Below are 17,736 nucleotides of genomic sequence, written 5' to 3' on the forward strand. Positions count from 1 at the left end.
GAGTGAGGGAGACAGACTGTGCTTTATATTGCTGCAGATGCAGTGTGAAGTCTGAGAGAGGAAACATTTCCTGACAGACTCCTATGAGCAAAGGAGCTTCATAATTAACCAGTTTAAAAAAATAATGATAAAATAAAAGGAGATACACAACTGAGGAAGACTCTTAGAAGCAAAAGAGTATTGAGTATTTCCTTCTTTTAGATCAGGGTGTCAAACATACGGCTCACAGGTCAGAACTGGCCCACCCCAAGGGTCCAATACAGTCCACTGGATGACCCAACACACCTAATATTGATGCACTTGTGAAGGTTGAGAGCTGTCAGGTTTCAGGAAAAAGCTAAACAGCAAGTTATCATTTCATGTAAAATGCTGCTTCAGAGGCTTTTCCAACCTGAACAGAATACAGCTCCCTGAAATAACCATGAATACATCTTGAGGTCATATTTAAAGACTGGTAATGCACCTTAACGTTGGTTGCCACCCGCCATAAAACATCATATTTAAAGATATTGAACACTGTGCAAAATATTGTCAATCTGCAGCTCCAACACGAAGAATCTGTATCAGACCTCTATCTTAAAACAACATTAGTGAAACCCTTTTGCTAAAGCACTGACAGAACTTTTGATTTGTAACTGGTTTGTGAGGCAGGGGATAACTTACCCTGCTTCTTCAATGGCTTCCACTTTACTTTGGTGTGGTGATGCCAGCATTACTACACGGGAGTGGAAATGTACAGAAAAACACACATGTAGAGACAGTAGTAACGGACTGAATGTGGAAAAACTGGAAAGAAAGGGAACATTTGGAGGTGTTGTTATTTATAGGTTATTATGCAACGATTTTACTGGTCTGGTCCTCTTGACATTAAGTTGGACTGTATGTGTTGCTTGAACTAGAATGAGTTTGACACCCCTGCTTTAGAATGAATGCAGACTGGAGTCTGCAAAGACTATATTTCTGATGACATTTTATGTAACTGGGAAATTTGCAAGGTCTGCACTCTCGTTAATCCTATTTCTCTTGGTATTCACTGGAGACATGCAAAGTTTCATTTAGCATGTACTTCATAGTCAGTGTTGCCTCGAGTGAACATTTGTATTAAAACAGGTCTGGTCCTGAGAGCTTGTTAGGACTGGACCTCAGCCACTGTGATGCACCTTTACAGTTTATTTACATTGCAATAGAACTGACTAATACGTCACAAAACTAAAGCAAAATTCAGTTATTAAATTCAGTAATTAATTTTGAGTAACTTGAGCTTGATCATCAATTCTTTATCTTGAAAACAACAGATGAAAAATATCGTCTCACTAACTTGCCTGTTCTCGAGTACAACTCTAAAAGGTATGGACTCGAGTCAGACTTAGATCACAAATTTGATGACTTTAGACTATAGAAAAAGTATATTTAAAACGTGTGCAACAAATAAATTCATTTCCCTTCATTTTCCTGAATCAACTAGTGTTAACACTGTTCATTCCCTGGAAGTCGAAACCTTATTCCCCTGATCCACTTTGCTGGAACCAATCTGCGTCCAGTCAAGTTGCAGGAGTGAACCACGAGGAACTAACGTTGTTTCTGAGTGCCACTTAGAAAAAGTGATACCAAAGATAATTTCTTTCATGTACAAAAACAGACAGATATGCAACAATTTCCAACTTCGTAAGATATTTGAAGCTGCACCAAGACTAAGTCAAGGCTAATATTAACACAGTTAGAAGGCTTTTGCTTAGCTAATGTTAGCTTAACAGCTAACAAACTTTTTTTTTTTAAAGCAAACTTGCTTCAACAAATAAATACAAATTTTAAAAAGCATCTATAACTTTTCCAATTTAATATATTATTAATGTTGTTGAAATGGCATTACATTTGGTGAAGAGCGCATTATGACTTGTTTATGACTCGCTAATGGTTAGGACTTGGAACTCGCCTGTCTTGACTTGAGACGTTAAGACTTAGGACTTGCAAAACAATAACTTAGTCCCACCTCTGAAAACTGTCTAAAGCAAACTCAATCTGGTGATGAGGGCAGTAACATACGGTCAAAAGCTCCTGAAAAACTGAGTAAGCAGCTTTGAGGAAAGAAAACTGTTTTTCTGGTTTGGATTTCTCAACCTAAATGACGTGTAAAATAAGATGCAGCTGACCATGTCTGTAAGAACAAACAGCTATGCTACTGAAAAACTAAATATTTCATTCCACATGCAATATATTTGTAACTTTTTGTTGCATTAATTGTTTAAATATAATTTATAAACTGAGGTTGTAGCCTGAAGGGAATGGTCTAACTCAGGCTGGGTTATTCTTCAAGTGGACCTGCTGGGCAGAGACCGTGACAGAGAGAGTTGTAATGATGGCTAATGTCCAGAATTGCTAAAACATTACAGCCGTGCTTAAAGGTCAAATGTATTTTATTTCTTTAAATATAAAAATCCCCTTAGCCAGAGTGTACAGTTCACAATTTTTCACAGGGTGTTCTGACAATAATGGTGAATATGTCTCCCTTTTTCCAGATGAATACAGAAACCTTCCATGAATATCAGAGGGAGGAAAAATATGTTGTCAATTTGGTTGTCCACGAGGAAAGTCCTGATGAAACAATGAGTGGTGATAATGATCACCTACTCATGTGCACGCTAGAAAACACAACTACTACTGCTGCTTTAAAAAAAAAAAAAAAAAAAAAAAAAAGTTATGGAATGAAGAAAAGAAAAGATGCTAAATAATATACAGAACTAAGAGACTGGTGAAAGTATTCCACTTTGGCATAAACTGCACCTAAAAAAAACTTGGACCTGAAAACCAACCATCCAATAAACAGCATATTGCTTTGAGATAAGAACTGCAATCTGTTCAATACTGGATTCAGAAGGAAAACAGCTAAACATCAGATGTGATTACATGTAAACACATTTCTGTCAATCAGCTACTGACGCTCAGAACACTGTGATTTCAACATGTTCAAACCTCAACGTGAAAAGACACCACAGGTGATCAGAAAACTGTTGACTTGCTGTGCACTCTGCTGGATACATGGGGTGATGTGCTGCTGGTTGTTTCAGTAAATCTGAGGAGAAAGAAAAAAATCTGAAAAGTTGCTTTCCCTGGCTTTCCTTGAGTTATTATCAATGTAGACCAAAAGGCTTAGGGGTGATAGAGTAGGAGTTTCAGCATGGACCCAAATCTGAATTTATTCTCTTGTCCAGGATCCAAGGCTTACAGTATATAACTATTGTCATGGCAACCTACCAGCGAAACCCACAATCCATGTTGGGGTCCTAACACAAGCTTTACAGGCTTTATATACTCTAGACATTGATGCCAATAGTGTCGATTCTTACCGTAACTGTATGACCCTTCAAATTAAACGTCATTCACAACAGTGAAATCAAACCCACTAAAGTTTCTCCACTGATGACAGCGGAAAAGCTGCATTTAACATTTGGCGCAGCATGATTTTAAAAAAGAAAAGAAAAAAAGGACAATTTCAAGGTAAGCTTTCTAAATACAAACACCAAGTGCTAAAATAATCAGCTAAAAAGATAAGTTCTCAACAAGGTTATTGTGTACGTGTACAAATAATCAAGAGTGACATTATTACCAGTACAGTTTTAACTGTAGTCTTGATACAGTTGTCTAGAACGTGGACACAACAGAGGCAGTCGTGCCACATCAGAAGACTCGGTTTGTTCACTCTCTCACCCCAACACAGATACTTCAGCGGCTCCTACAAAATGCATATTTAGTAGGTTCAACTTACATCATCCAGTCCTCAAATTCCTGGTTTGTGTGGTAGTGGGTGATTGTTCATATTTGGTTCAGTTCTCAAGTTTCAAAACTTGTTTACCTTGTATACTGGTCTGCTTGAGGTCAGATCCTCAGCTGACCAGTTCTCCCACCTATCTAAGCACCAAAGGGTTGGTAATGTTCATTGAAGAAGAAAAAAATAAAATAAAATAATAAAAAAAACCAAAACACAACAATCATTGTTCCGTCCATCCATCCATCCAACATCAGTCCGTTAGTGCGCTTTTTGTCCTCTTGCCCAGTTTCCCTCCAGTGGAGGTGACGGCATTGCCGTTGCAGGCTCCTGTTGATACCAGAGTCTGGTCCTGCTGCTCCTCCACAGTGTCCGGAAGCTCTTCTTGGATCTGTCGCAGACGGGCCATGGCGCGGTCGATGGTGACCGTGCTCACCAGGTTGAAGTCGTGCATGCTGACTAGATGCAGGAGGAAGTTACGGCAGAGGTTGCGGCGGATGATGTGAGCACCGCTGTCCTCTGCGAAGAGCATGATGGCCTGATTCATCTGGTTGTCTGCTATGAAACTACAGGAAAATAAAGAACAAAAGAGCTTAGTTTCTAATGTTTCAATAAACTAACGGGACAAGAGTAGCTGTAACTACAAGAGTACAGCTACTGTATATATGATGCCACAGCTCCAACAGACACCCTGTACATATGAGAGATTACAAAAGAAGTTCTAAGAGCTCTGGATTTGTTTTCAATCTGGTGTGACCTTCTTAACACTGTTTAATATTTGGCAATATAATTTTTATAGCAGCAAGATTCAAGAAATTCTCTTTAGGGGCGTCGGTGGCTAAGTGGTAGAGCAGGCGCCCCATGTGCATGGCTGTTGCCGCAGCGGCCTGGGTTCGAGTCCAGCCTGCGGCCATTTGCTGCATGTCACCCCCCCTCCTTCCAAACTTACCTGTCCTGTCTATTAAAGGCAAACTGCCCTAAAAAATATCTTAAAAAAGAAAGAAAGAAAAAAAAAGACATTGTCTTCAGTTTGTGTCTACCACTTCCTATGTAGTGACGGGCAAAAATGAACCAAACAAATCATTTTGAATGACTCTTTTTTAGTGTTCACAAATCCCTGACTCCTCCCGCTCACCTACTCACTGTTACTGTAGGGCACAGCTCACGCTGCCTGCTATGCTAATTAAAGAAGGGATTGAATCGGACTTGAGTCGAGACCTCTGCCACCCAAGGCTATTGGTGCATTCAGGTGCTCCTCAGATCATTGTTATTCTGACTGAGCTGTGTTTGTGAGTTTTAACTTGTAAAGTAGAAACAACATGTATGCTACAAGGGTGTGTTGTATTTTATTGCTCAGAGCATTTAAACATGTTGATAACAAAAAGAAAAGAAAACATCAGGTCAGCAATGAAATATGATGAAAACCTAATTTTTCAGATTATTTTGATACCACATGAATGCAACACAAGGCTGCAAAGGTAACTGGGACGTCTGCTAATTGCCCCTCAAAAAACAACAACACATCACTGATGAGTGAATCAATGTAATACAATAAAATGAATACTCTCTTTATGTAAAGTTATATATGATGACGGGAGATGTCTTGAAGAGATGTTTTGTGGGAGGAGCAGCACTAACTCTCGAACATTCATGTACTATAATAGAAAATGACACCATGTTTTGCAAAAAGTCTCAAAAGTCTAAATGTGATACATTTACATGTATTAACTCAAAGAAGCTGATACTGTGAAAAGAATCCTTTCGCCCATAACTTTTCCCACGTACCCATGCTTCATGACGTGCAGGTTCCACAGCTTCATCACTTCTTTCTCTCCCTCGTTGACATCTGTGAACTCATCCAGTTGCTGTAAGCAAAGCACAAAAATTTACAAATGATGACACAACTATGGTGATGCAATACAAACACATATTAGCTGGTAAAAAACACCACAACACTTAAGATGGGCCGAATAATACCTTAATACCTTATATCAGATTTTAATAAAAGTTTCCTCTTGAGAGCAGCGGAACAATTTTAATGACGATCAATTTAGTTCAGGTATTTTCTGCTGACCCTGAGAGTAAAATTACTGTTACTGTTAGCACGTAATGCTGGCAGGTTCCGGAAATCAATACTGAAGTGATAAAAATGTTGTGTGCGGCTGTAAGAGCAAGCTGAAGAAATGTTCTGTCTTGGCAATAGTTTCTGCTCCGAGCACCTTTAAGTTATTTATGGGGAGCGGGGCTGACCCAAATGCTTTTACTCTTTGTTGCCATGGTAATCCAACACCAAAAATCAGTACTCCAAAAGCTTGATTTTTTTCCACCCTCTCCAGATTTTAGTCCCTGGGCTCCACAGAAACACTCACACACCACCATTTTTATCCAGTTTAAAATATTGTGAGAGTCTGATTGCGATAGTTTCCTGGCCTCAGTCAAGGTTCCTACAAAATTTTTCCCTTGATTGATTCCATTACTGCGTTCACAGTACTTGCATCAGTGGAGAAAATACAATTGTTTTAACAGATAAAAAGCATTGTTGTCACTCTGAATCAGTGATAATCGCTGATAACCAACTACAAATGATGTAGCTTTCCGGTCAAAATGCTGTGCTTCCAGCCAATCTCACGTATGTATCTCTGCAAAGCATTATAACGTAAACTTTAGTGTGCATTAACTTAACTGCATTGTCAAATCAATGAAACTGCCCAGATGTCCTTTTACATACTGACAGGATGTTACGTGGAAATTCTTATCTTGTCCTCCTTAAAGCGAAACACACTTCAACAACACCACAAACTACATCACTCATTACCACACACTTCACAGAATCAATCGATGCCTCTTATTATATAACATGAAGACAAAGAACAGCTCTGAATACAGTAAAACATTCAAGTATAACAGAAGTGTAAAAACCAAGCCAAGACGATTCTGTGTTTGCTTCAGTAAGTCGGAATAATGGTGTGCTCCATGTACCACGGAAGTTGAAAATCGGAGCCGGGAATGATGGAAAACCTAGATGTTGTGAGCAACTGTAAGCAGTACCAGTTGATAAAAAAGCATTATGGTGTATTTTACGCGTACAAACACCATCGCAACATGTCCACAAATAGAAGTTGGTTTTAATGAGACACAAATAAGGCAGAAGTGCTAATAAACAACATATAACTACAGCTTTCACTACTGCTGATGCACAGGACAGCCACTTTGGATTTTCAAGTCAGGGTTGGGGAGATTCCTCCGACTTTCCAGATCAAAAATCTGACTTCAGGGGGCATTTCAGCTGCAATTTCCGACAAGGATCTCAGAAATTTTTACTTCACACCATAACTAGAGAAACTGACCTCTAAATGGATCATTGTGATTTTCTAAAGTGGGGCTGTATGAGGTACGTAATCACAGTGAGTGTATTACCTACAGTGGTGACTGTGACTTTGGTGTTGTGAAGGATTTGTTTGGATTAACCAAAGTGACACAATAAAGTAATTGATCGAGGCAGTGGTAGACCAGCAACTCCCGTGTTCTGCGAGGTATAATTACTGTTTTTTTCAGAGGAGTCTGGGGGCTCTGAAGAGGGCACAGATAACGGCTTCAGTTCCCTGTTGGAAGGTGCTGTCTGACATTAAGGTTAAGTGGTAAAAATATTCTAAATATAGAGTACACTTAAACTGTTATTGATTTTTTCACGTGGCTAAAATATGTTTTGCTGTTGCCCCTGTCCACAGCAGTACATTACTTGGCCTCCATGGCAGTATTCTTGCCTGCTTCTCCAAAGTGAGGGCATGCCGACCGCCACCTACTATAAGTAAACACAACTATTGATAAGTACTTCATACAACCCCACTTCAAAGAGACCCCAACTATCCCTTTAAGGGTGTCTCTGTAAGTGGTGTGACAGTTCAAGTCAACAGTGAAGCCAGACACAAACACAACACAATGAACAATGGCTTCTCACCGTGGCAGTCTTCTCTCTGAGCCACTCTGGATCTCTCTCGTCCTCACTGTCCTCTTCCATCTCCTGGGGCCGCAGGGGCATGCAGCTGTCACTGTGGAAGTAGAGACGGTTGTGTCCACTGACGTAGGTCCTCTGCTGCTCCAACTCTCCGTCCTCAGACTCCAGGAACTCTGACAGACTTGGTTTGGTCCTCTTGGGCCTGGTGGAAGCACAGGAGAAAACAAATCCTGCATGTTGGAATCAAGGCGCAAAAAAATGCTAGTGCACCTTTATCAGAACTTCATATCTTGCCTTTTTATGCTTTCGTTTACCACACTTTTTGTCTTTAATTACCTCACCAGTGTGAGAAACCTGCTGACTGAAAGAAGCGGATCTATTTAGGTTCTTGCCAAGTGTCAAAAACTGTATTTGTTCTAATCTGTTTTAACGCAGCTCGCCGCTCTCGAACAGTTCATTAAAGTTAATTCAATTGATTACCAACTCATCACTAAACCAGATGGAATGAAAAGCAAATTAAATTCAAAATAAGTTAATTAAATTGTCGGGCATGATTTGACTTTGAGTGTGAACGCTGGCTTTGAACAGAGGTCACGAGTTTACCTGCAAACCAGTATGTGAGTTACAGCAGTCCTCTTAACTGGGCCGTTGCGGCTGAAAGCAAAGCCTGGCTGGCTGTGGATGTCCTGAGGGTTTCCGACATACGACCCGTCGTAGCACTCATTGATGGACACGTCTATCCTTGCTCCTTTGGGGTGAGGCTGCAGATTCACAAGAGGAGGAAAAAATAAATGAAAAATAATGAGGAATTCTACAGGATATTGTGCTGAGCAAAAACAGAAGGCCTGATGACTGGCTGGCAGTAATTTATGGTTAGAGGCAAGATTTCTCAAATTGGACGCCACATTATGCTTTAGGTAGAAGTGCCTGTTCAATCAGAGAAACTGAGGGTTCTCTACAAACACCAGGAGCTATGTAAGAGAGAGGGTAGTGAAGGAAATAACGGTAGAGAACAAGAAGCAACTCCCTGCAATTAAAGAGTAAGCTGGAACAGACACTGGTTGCCCTTTGTGGTTTGACACATGATTTGCACTGCAACACCTCAAAAGCTGAACCATTTAACATTTATCTTTTTGCACTGGGCAACAAAAACACAGCCCAACTAAAGACAAAAAGCAAAATGTATTTCTCCTACTAACAAGTGCGGTTTGTGGAGCTACAGACAGACAGCTTTGGCATCAGTGTGATGTAACACTGATGCCTTTTTTTACTCATTTAATTTATTTCTTAGTTTACTAAAGTAGCCAAGTGTAAATACAGAATACTGTCCCTCAGTGTGTGCAGTGATGTCTGTCTGGCAGTTGCTTTCCAGAGATTGTCAAAGAAGCTTCAGAGTAAACTAATCAGCATTTGTCAACCAAGCTGTCCATGTTAGTTACAGAGTTGTGGTGATTGAGATATGGCGTTACATACACGCACACCCAATGGGGACCAGAGCTCCCACACAGGAACTTAAGCGATTTTATGTTTGCAGACATAGGCAACATTCACATTGTAAGCCTTTGTGCTAAATTCAGATTAACTGCTCAGATCCAATTCTTTTGCTTGGCAGTCACATTATTATTATTTATTCTCTTAAAGATTTATTTGGGGCATTTTGCTTTTAATTGATAGGACAGATAGAGGGAAGAGAGGGACAGAGGGAATGGCAAGCAGAAAAGGGCCACAGGCTGCAGTCGAGCCCAGGCTGCTGCGGCAACAGCCTTGTACATAGAGCACCTGCCTTATCCACTAAGCCACCGACGCCCCGTCCCATTATTGTCACATTATTTTTTTAAATTGTGGTCACAGTCCTGAATGGACTCACCTGGAAAAAAGTAGTACAAAGTAAACATGGGAGCCACTGACATCAGTGTTCACTAATAAGTTGTGGTGTAGTGAAAACTACAGGTGATAACAAGGACAAGGACAAAGAGAGACATTTTTTTTTGTGGAGCAATGGCTGCTACTTCTTTACAGAGGTTTGTGTGAGTCTGAGTGGGAGCCAGAAGTGGCGAGATTGTGACATGAATGGCTTCACTCAAACAGGACTCAGGATGTCATGGGCTAATTTTAACTACATCTGTTAGCGACTTAAACATTGCTTGTAAGGAAGTCATGTCATGTGACTAGCCCAACCACACACGCAATTAAGAGGCTTTAATTACAAACAGTCAGTTCCTTACCACATAGTTGAAGATGAAGCGGGAGTGAGAGAGTTTGAGGTGTTTGAGCAGGCTGTAGAGTTTGCTGCAGTTCAGGGTACACCAGGGACAGTGAAGATCGTCCCGTGCCTCTGTTTGCTGCCGCGTGTTATTGTTGTACAAGAACTAAACACAGACAGATGACATTAGTTACAACGTAAACCAGAGAAGGTCGACCTTCAGCAAATCTAAATGGATGATTAAATTCATACTTTGGTACACACACCCTGAGGACTGAGTGCCCAACAGGGTCAAAACAGTACAGTTTCAGCTATATTCATGAACCGTATACTTGCCTTGATGAAGAATTACAAACCAGTTAACTTATTAAAATGTAACAGTTATTCCAAACTTTTCAAAAGCATTGTGCTTTTCAGCTTCGTCACCAAAACACTTAGAAGTCAGTTGCCCAGGCCCAGTGCAGTTCTTACTGTGGTGTGGTATACCTGATAAAATATACGTAGCTTCTGCCGCGGCTCACACTGGACGTGCTCTTTCCTCGTCTGAATGTCTGTGCTGACTGACTCTTTCACTGCTGTTATGAACAGATGGAAAGGTTCATCACCAAATCAGAAATTTGATTTAACACATTCAAAGTGTATTTGAGAAAATGTAGTGTCCTTTCCCCCATAACAGGAACATTTAAACACCAAGCACACATATGCATGAACATGCTCACCACTATTCCATATTCATGTAAACAGCATATGCCGCTTGGATATTCTGAATAAGGCCTTATTACAAATGTAGCATTTTAAAATTAAGACATGTGGGATGTACCAGTATTAGTCACGTTTTAGGAGTTTTTGGACATGTATGTGACACACTTGGAATATGCGCCTCAGTTGAAGTTTTTAATCGCAGTTTGCAAAACACGGCCTCTTGCCTGTGTAAAGTCAGCTCTGTGCGTCTCCATGGTGCACTGTACACAAACCAAGTAGCCAACACTTTGCAAGGCTGTGGGGTAGAGATGCATGCCCAAAAGAAAAGCCCACATTTCTGGTCGGTGGGAGAAATACACCTGCTTTTAAACATTATGAAAGACTTGGATCATTTTTTTGTGCATGTAAATGTAGTAGCTGTTGCTAAAGCCACTTTTGGATATTTATTTTCACACATGGAATATGCAACATTGCTGGTTTCATCTGCCTGTTAAAGTAATGGCTTTTTGGCATTTAAACATAGGTCTCTATTATGTAAATCTCCTATAATGGTTCTGTTCAAAAGATGACCAAATCTTCACAGGTAGAGCAGCAGTACATGATGGATTCTTTGCTCCTGTAACAGTCAGAATGTAACAAGGGAGAAGAAGAGTGTTTACAAGTCTCTCATAGGTTGCATCAGTGTTGAATTTTCAAACTTATTTTGCAGTTGAATTAACGCTTTTCTGTGGCTTGATTAATGATGATCATGAGTGCTGAAGGAAGCCTCGGCACCACTTCTCACTTGCCTGTGCAACCCTGTAGCCAGACTGATATAACATCTACGTGCATTTCTTCATTAATTAGAAAGAACAGACAGAATTTAGCCGCCTGCTTCTCACAGCCTAAACAGAGTTAAAAATGACAAGATGCTAGGTAATAACTGATGGGATTCCCCTTTGCTCATATGCAGTATGCAAACATTTTGCTTGACACTCACATATACTTATGACTTCTTTAGAAACATGACTCAGGGCCTTATTCAAAAGAGCGACATGTTAAGTTGCCAGAACATTCAAGGAGTGAAGCGACTGTCTCAAAAGGACTAAACAGCTATGACTCACTGGGCGCCTTTTGCCAGATTCACAAATACACCATCACAAATAGACCATCCCACACCAGTGACACAAAATCCAAAATCATGCTCCATTCAGACTTTTGCTCAGAGAATCTGGCATGTGATGAATAAATGATCATCAGTTCTTTGCTCAGTGTCAATTATGAACACTTTTACAGTACTTTAATAAAGCAGAGGGTGGAACTGTTAAATATTTATGTCTCCTCCCAATCCTCCATCATCTATAGACGTTTTCTGCCTACTGCTCTTAAATGTAACATAGGATTAAATATAATTCAAGATGTTATGAGGGATGTTATGAGGGATTTTTGTTTCTGTACTTACTCATGAGGGCAGCTCTGTGATTGCTGGTCCTAGTCTCCATGGGGCTGGAGCTGTCGGAATTGCGTGTAGCGAGGGGTTTTGCCACAGGGGCAGTGGACTTTCCACTAGCATCACCTGTCCAACGCAGCATGAACTGCAATGTGGGTCCCTGAGAAAATGTCTCAAATGGTGGCAGTCTCTGTGGGACAGTCATACAGAGTTATAGTCAGTGGTGTGAAGAGGACAACCAATTCTAAAGATAGGAAAGGGAGCCTACGAGGTGACGCTTCATGCCGACACATTTACAACCCCTCCCCTACCTTTCCATCAAGAATGGTTTCCCACGTGGCTCGCTTCTTGCTGACAGGGCTGTCCTCCATCCCTTGCATTGACACCTCATATTCCCCATCCAGCAGCTGCAATCTCCTGCGTAGAACAAATCAAGATCAGTGATTTTAACGTACAGTCACACGAACGAAAGAAGCGATTTTAAAACCTGAATGGAAACCTTACCTATTCTTATCAAAGACAGTCATCTGTGCAACAAAGGTCTCTGTGGTCTCCCCTTCGTCTCTATGAGATGAACTTCTCTTCTTCCTACTAGGAGTATCTGTTACATCTTTGCACACACAAAAAGATGGCGAGAAATTTCATACACAACTAAGATCCATTCAGTTACAGTTAACATTTTTTTTTTACATGATGTGCCCAGAGAGAGACTGGCTTGTTGGGACCCCCAGCTTGCTGTGTCCCAATTCTGAGCATCATAAGCCCCTTTCAAACATGCACTGTTTATCTAGACATTACTCGGGGGAAGCTGTATATGAGAACGCAAATGTCTGAATCAGTTGGACCAGACATTAATCTGACTTTACCCTGCCAGCTCCCTGGTATAAAGTCTTTGTAATGTTTGACTGAGCCCTGTGAATAGAGCAAACCATTGTTTGGAGAATTCACATTAAGTGTGTGGGCGCGTTGATGACATTTCTATCATGCAAGTGGCATGAAACCAAAAGAATACAAATATCTGGGGGTGAAAAGGGTCATTTACACAAAGCAATTATGAAAAGGTCTAACCGAAGAGATGACAAAATTCTGTCCGTAAGGGCCATCACCGAATGATGAACAGGCTTATGAACATAACGCTGTGATTTCCGCAGCATACTTTTTGCATCATGTTCTCCCTCCTCTACACTCACCTAAACTACAGAGAGTATTTCCAGTGGGTGAGTGGAACGCAAAAGGTATTGATGTGGATTTCCTACCAATGTTCTCGTTGGCCTCTCCGTTGACTAGACCATTAGTATCCCTCCTCCCTGTGCGTGACACCCTGAAAAGGAGCGAGTAGGACTTGACCATGTGGCTGTTGCTGGGCTCAAACTCGTTGCTGGAGACCAGTAAGGAAGGGTAGGAGCCAGGCTTGGTTTGGTTACTGTCAGGATTCAAAGGCACCTGCTTTTTACCTGTAGGCACTTGCTTTATCGGACAGCTGACATCCTGAGGGAAAAATAACTTCATTTAGCGAACACAATCAATAGTAGGTGACATGAAATGACTTGCTGCTAAAGTGAGAGACTGTCTTGATAATATTTTACTTTACCTTGCGTTTTTTATGGCAGACTTTGACAAGTAGCACCTCTAAGGACACGGAATTTTGTTCATTTTCTGAATTCTGAGATGGCTTTTCTGTACGGCAGCAAAAAGAGTTTTGTGTCAATCAACATATAGTAAAGCACACATGATTTTTATTGTTATCTCTATGCAAGTCTAATGCTCTGTTGGTAGACAAAACATCTTCCGTGATGTCGAGGAGAAGTGTCCGCTCCTACACTCAGTAGTCAGTGGGTGTTTACATTTTCTTCCTTTAGGCTAACCGCTTGCTTTACCACAAATCTTTTAGCATTCTCGTGCTTACTAACTGTGGTTGGGTGTCATGGCAACAGCGTACTTAAAATGAGTGTGTATACATGCAAACCTACATCCTGGTTTTGTGTTTCATTATAGTCTTGATCTTATTCAGGATGTATACATTGAACACTAGAAACCTGAACATGATTTTGACGGTATCCAGGTTTCTGATCATCTGTGTGCCCCTGTGTGTGTCCTGACTTCTTACCATCTCTGAATAATCAGAAACCTGAATAAGGTGTTGCCGTGACACAGTATCCTGGTTTCTGTCAGAGTACTCAAGGCAGCACATCCAACACAGAATAAGGGCTTAACTAGGATAGTCCACAGACCTGATCATAACCAGGATACTAGCGTGCATGTAAATAGAGCACTTGAGTAAAATCCGCTCACCATCCTTATGGAAGAACCCAGTGAAGGTTAACTGTAGATGTGAAGACAAACTGAAAGACAAACAGAAAAATGCACAGGTGAAACTGGGTTACATCAAGTGCTCCAATGACAATGGTACTGTATATGAATGGTAATTAATTATGTCAATACAGTTTCTCTGGTATTTACATCCCCAGAAACTATCCAGTGATAAAAAAGGGGCATATCAACTAATGCAGAGCTGCGTTACCTTGGAGAATCCTGCTCTCCCTTCATCCTCTCGACTGTCTGCAACATATCATCCACTTTGAATGTTTTCCTGAAGGAAAGATCACAGGTCACACAGGTTCAAAATCAATTTGTTAAAACTGTGACAGAACATAAATGAGATTGCAAACATATCAGGTATGAATCATGTTTCATGAATCATGTTTCATGAATCATGTATGAATCAGATTTCATACCTTTTGGCATTTGTTCGGCCATTTCTGTGAGACATGAAGGTGAGCGTCCTGTGCAAAAATATGGGCTGAAGAGAGAAAAAAGGACAAATTAATCACTCTCATTTTAAGTGTGCTGGCTAATCAATACAACAGAAACATATGTATAGTAGTTTACTTACTGCAATCAAATTCCTTGTGCGGAGAAATCTGTATATCTGAGTTGGTTCTGGAAACAGAAAAAGGGATCATTATAATGTTTACTCTAGAAACCATCACATTACCCTATCACTATGTTTTCTGGATAACTACCCCACAAAGATTTTAAACATGTTCCAAGTAAAAGAGGAGTGCAGTTGTTCTGCTTCACGAGACAGGCCCCTCCATCAGTCTGCTGTCACTCCATTTCACTGTGTCAGCATCTGAGAAATTAATCCATACTACTGCTAACACATGCCAAAAGAAGGGCTGTTAACAGGTGGTGGTTAGTTGGGCAAAATATCCACCAGCCAAAGAAAAACTGAAGACATTAAACAATACATGTGTTTTTATTAACATGAAATCTGTTTAGTTAAAACAAACAATATCTGGAGCTCCCTGTTGAGTATAAACTAGGGAGGCCTGTCAGCCAGAAGCAATTATTGGAAACAAAATAAGTATCAGAAAAGTTCAGCGGGTAGCTACAGGCATTCGGAGAGCATGGAAAAGTTCTTCTCGTGATACCAAAACAGAAAGGTTGCATTGTAAAGTGACGAGTGGTGAAATCTCACTTTCAAAGGCCTGTAGGAACAGCTCATGGTCGGCCTGAATCTGCTCCATCTTCGGCTTCTTCACAGAGTTCATCACTGCTGATGAGGCGGGGTACACGGCGCCGTTAGCTTTGCAACTCGCCCCACTCATAATATGACCTGAGTTCTGCGAGTGAAGCAACGGCACCTGTTAACAAATTAATTATCACAGTACAAATGGGGGGAATACAACATGTTAGCTTAGCCAGTAGGCAGATACTCGCGTTAGCAGTCGAGCTAGCTAGCTCAGCTAAAAGCACAATGCTAACATGTTAGTGAGCTTGGTATTTCAGCGTAGTATCCGTTCGTTTGTTCAGGCTTCGATTAACAAAAACCGTAAAAACGGCATGTGATAGATATCGGGCATAAATAAAGGCAACCCACCCTGGCCGATGGCATTAATTTGTTAGCCTCGCTGCCTCCAGCACAAGCCTGGCAGACTCAACAGCAGAAACCCATGAAGATGAAGAGGAGGCGACGAGACGCTGGCTAGTTAGTTAGCTAGCAATGCTAGCATGGTTTACTAGAAAACAAACCACCGTATGCCTGAGGTTCTCCCGCATCCAGCTGCCTCAAATACCGTTTGATATCGTTGCTGGTTGGAGTATTTTGGATCAAATTATTGATTATCTATCTCAAATTTATTGTCGGTGTGGTTTCCTTCAATTTGTACTGAACAACAGAGCTGTAGTCAGTTATCAGCCAATAGGAGACGGACTGAGAGAATGCAGCGCTGTGATTGGCTGTTAACCTCCGGAGATGACATACAACCCGCTCTCGCTTTCTGCGATTTTGCGGGAAATCGAGTTTATCAGACTTCTCATCAAGACAGCTCAACTTACCACGCATGCTGTGGATTTTCTCTGTTTGATTGTACGCCGTGAAATGAATGAATTTCATGGTAAAAAAAAGAAAATAGAACGACAGTCTACATTAAAGTCATCTACAATACACAGTAAAGAGCTTAAAGTTATTTTTTAGGGTAATAATACGACTTTGATCTCACTTTGTGGTATTACTATGAAGGCAAGGGCATTATTATCCTGGCAATATATATATAAAATTCATATATATCATCAACATTATCTTTTTAAATAATATTGGCATTCATAGTATGGGATTGTTCATTACTTATCAGAGGAGAGGGTGGCTGGGTTGTGACTTTTCTTTTTGTTTGCTTGTTTGTTTCAACCCTCCCTGAAGCTACAAATATTTTTCCTTGATCCTCCCTGACTGGCAGAAAATGTATGACCCTCCCTCCACCACAAATTAGTTGTTACTTACCCTTTGATACTTGAAAGTAAAAAGTGAAAAGCTGAAGACGAAGTCCTGGAGTTGAAAAAAGCCTTGGGTTTTCACTCTTGTCATGCATGCTGGTTAGTTATTGTAAATGGTTTATTTTTAGTCATATGTTAAATGAGACTAGTTTGAGCTCAGATTCTCTGATGGAAGTGTTCATGACATATGATGTGACCAAGGATTCTTGGAAATGTGAAAATCCAACAATAATTCCTGTTATTACAGTTTCTGTCTATCATAAATGGGGCAACTTTGGCAATTTTTAAAGAAAAACGATAGGTTTGGAAGGCATATTGAATATTGGCAGTAAAATGAATTTAAATTTAAATTATTTTACATGCCTCCCCCTTTTTGCACATAAGTGATGAACTGTGCCTTACTGCTTCAAATTAGTCAGACATGCATCATATATTGTAGGGACTGTATTTATAAATATATGTGCCCAAAAGCAAAATGAAAAACACAATTCCCTCCCCCCAAAAATATTTGAAGTGCCTCCCCTATTTTGCACCACACCTTCTCCGCTCACAAGCAACTAACAGTCTCTTACAATCGCATTTCTCATTGAGACTGAACTTCACAGGAGCATACATAGCAGACTGTACCTGCAACAGCAGCAGACTACAGTATGGTACATGGTAATAGAAAACAGTTCTTCACATATATGTCAGCAGCGGCTTATGAATATCTTAATTTTCCAAAACAGTGATTCAGTACAATTTAAAATTAATTTCCTTAAATATGTGGCATTTGGTTGTTTTCAAATGTTTTCCCAAAATCTATTAAAATTTCCCCATCAGCAATTTTGTATTTACTTTTAGGTATTTGACAAATACTTCTGTTATTTAATGCCACTTAAAAGCCGTATGTGACTCCTAACATCAGT

The 17,736-nt window shown here is 40.4% G+C and overlaps 1 protein-coding gene across 2 annotated transcripts; it reads right to left on the bottom strand.

Annotated features, from left to right (window-relative positions):
- Window positions 1-2,416: 2,416 nt before the first annotated feature.
- Window positions 2,417-16,252, bottom strand: suz12b (SUZ12 polycomb repressive complex 2 subunit b). 2 transcript variants are annotated; one of them, XM_049569816.1, is made up of 17 exons: window positions 15,936-16,252; window positions 15,534-15,678; window positions 14,946-14,992; window positions 14,788-14,852; window positions 14,574-14,642; window positions 14,345-14,394; window positions 13,644-13,729; window positions 13,309-13,540; window positions 12,557-12,662; window positions 12,364-12,469; window positions 12,065-12,242; window positions 10,408-10,496; window positions 9,944-10,087; window positions 8,322-8,479; window positions 7,722-7,920; window positions 5,549-5,628; window positions 2,417-4,329 (listed from the first exon to the last, which is right to left on the bottom strand). In XM_049569816.1, the coding sequence occupies exons 1-17, from the start codon at window positions 15,948-15,950 to the stop codon at window positions 4,017-4,019; spliced, it is 2,082 nt and encodes a 693-aa protein (XP_049425773.1). In that variant the 5' UTR covers window positions 15,951-16,252; the 3' UTR covers window positions 2,417-4,016. The 2 variants fall into 2 exon arrangements, with proteins under 2 accessions (XP_049425773.1, XP_049425764.1); XM_049569807.1 differs by having other exon boundaries at window positions 15,534-15,699.
- Window positions 16,253-17,736: the final 1,484 nt, after the last annotated feature.

This window comes from Epinephelus fuscoguttatus, linkage group LG3 (genome assembly GCF_011397635.1).
Source record: "Epinephelus fuscoguttatus linkage group LG3, E.fuscoguttatus.final_Chr_v1".
NCBI lineage: Eukaryota > Metazoa > Chordata > Actinopteri > Perciformes > Serranidae > Epinephelus > Epinephelus fuscoguttatus.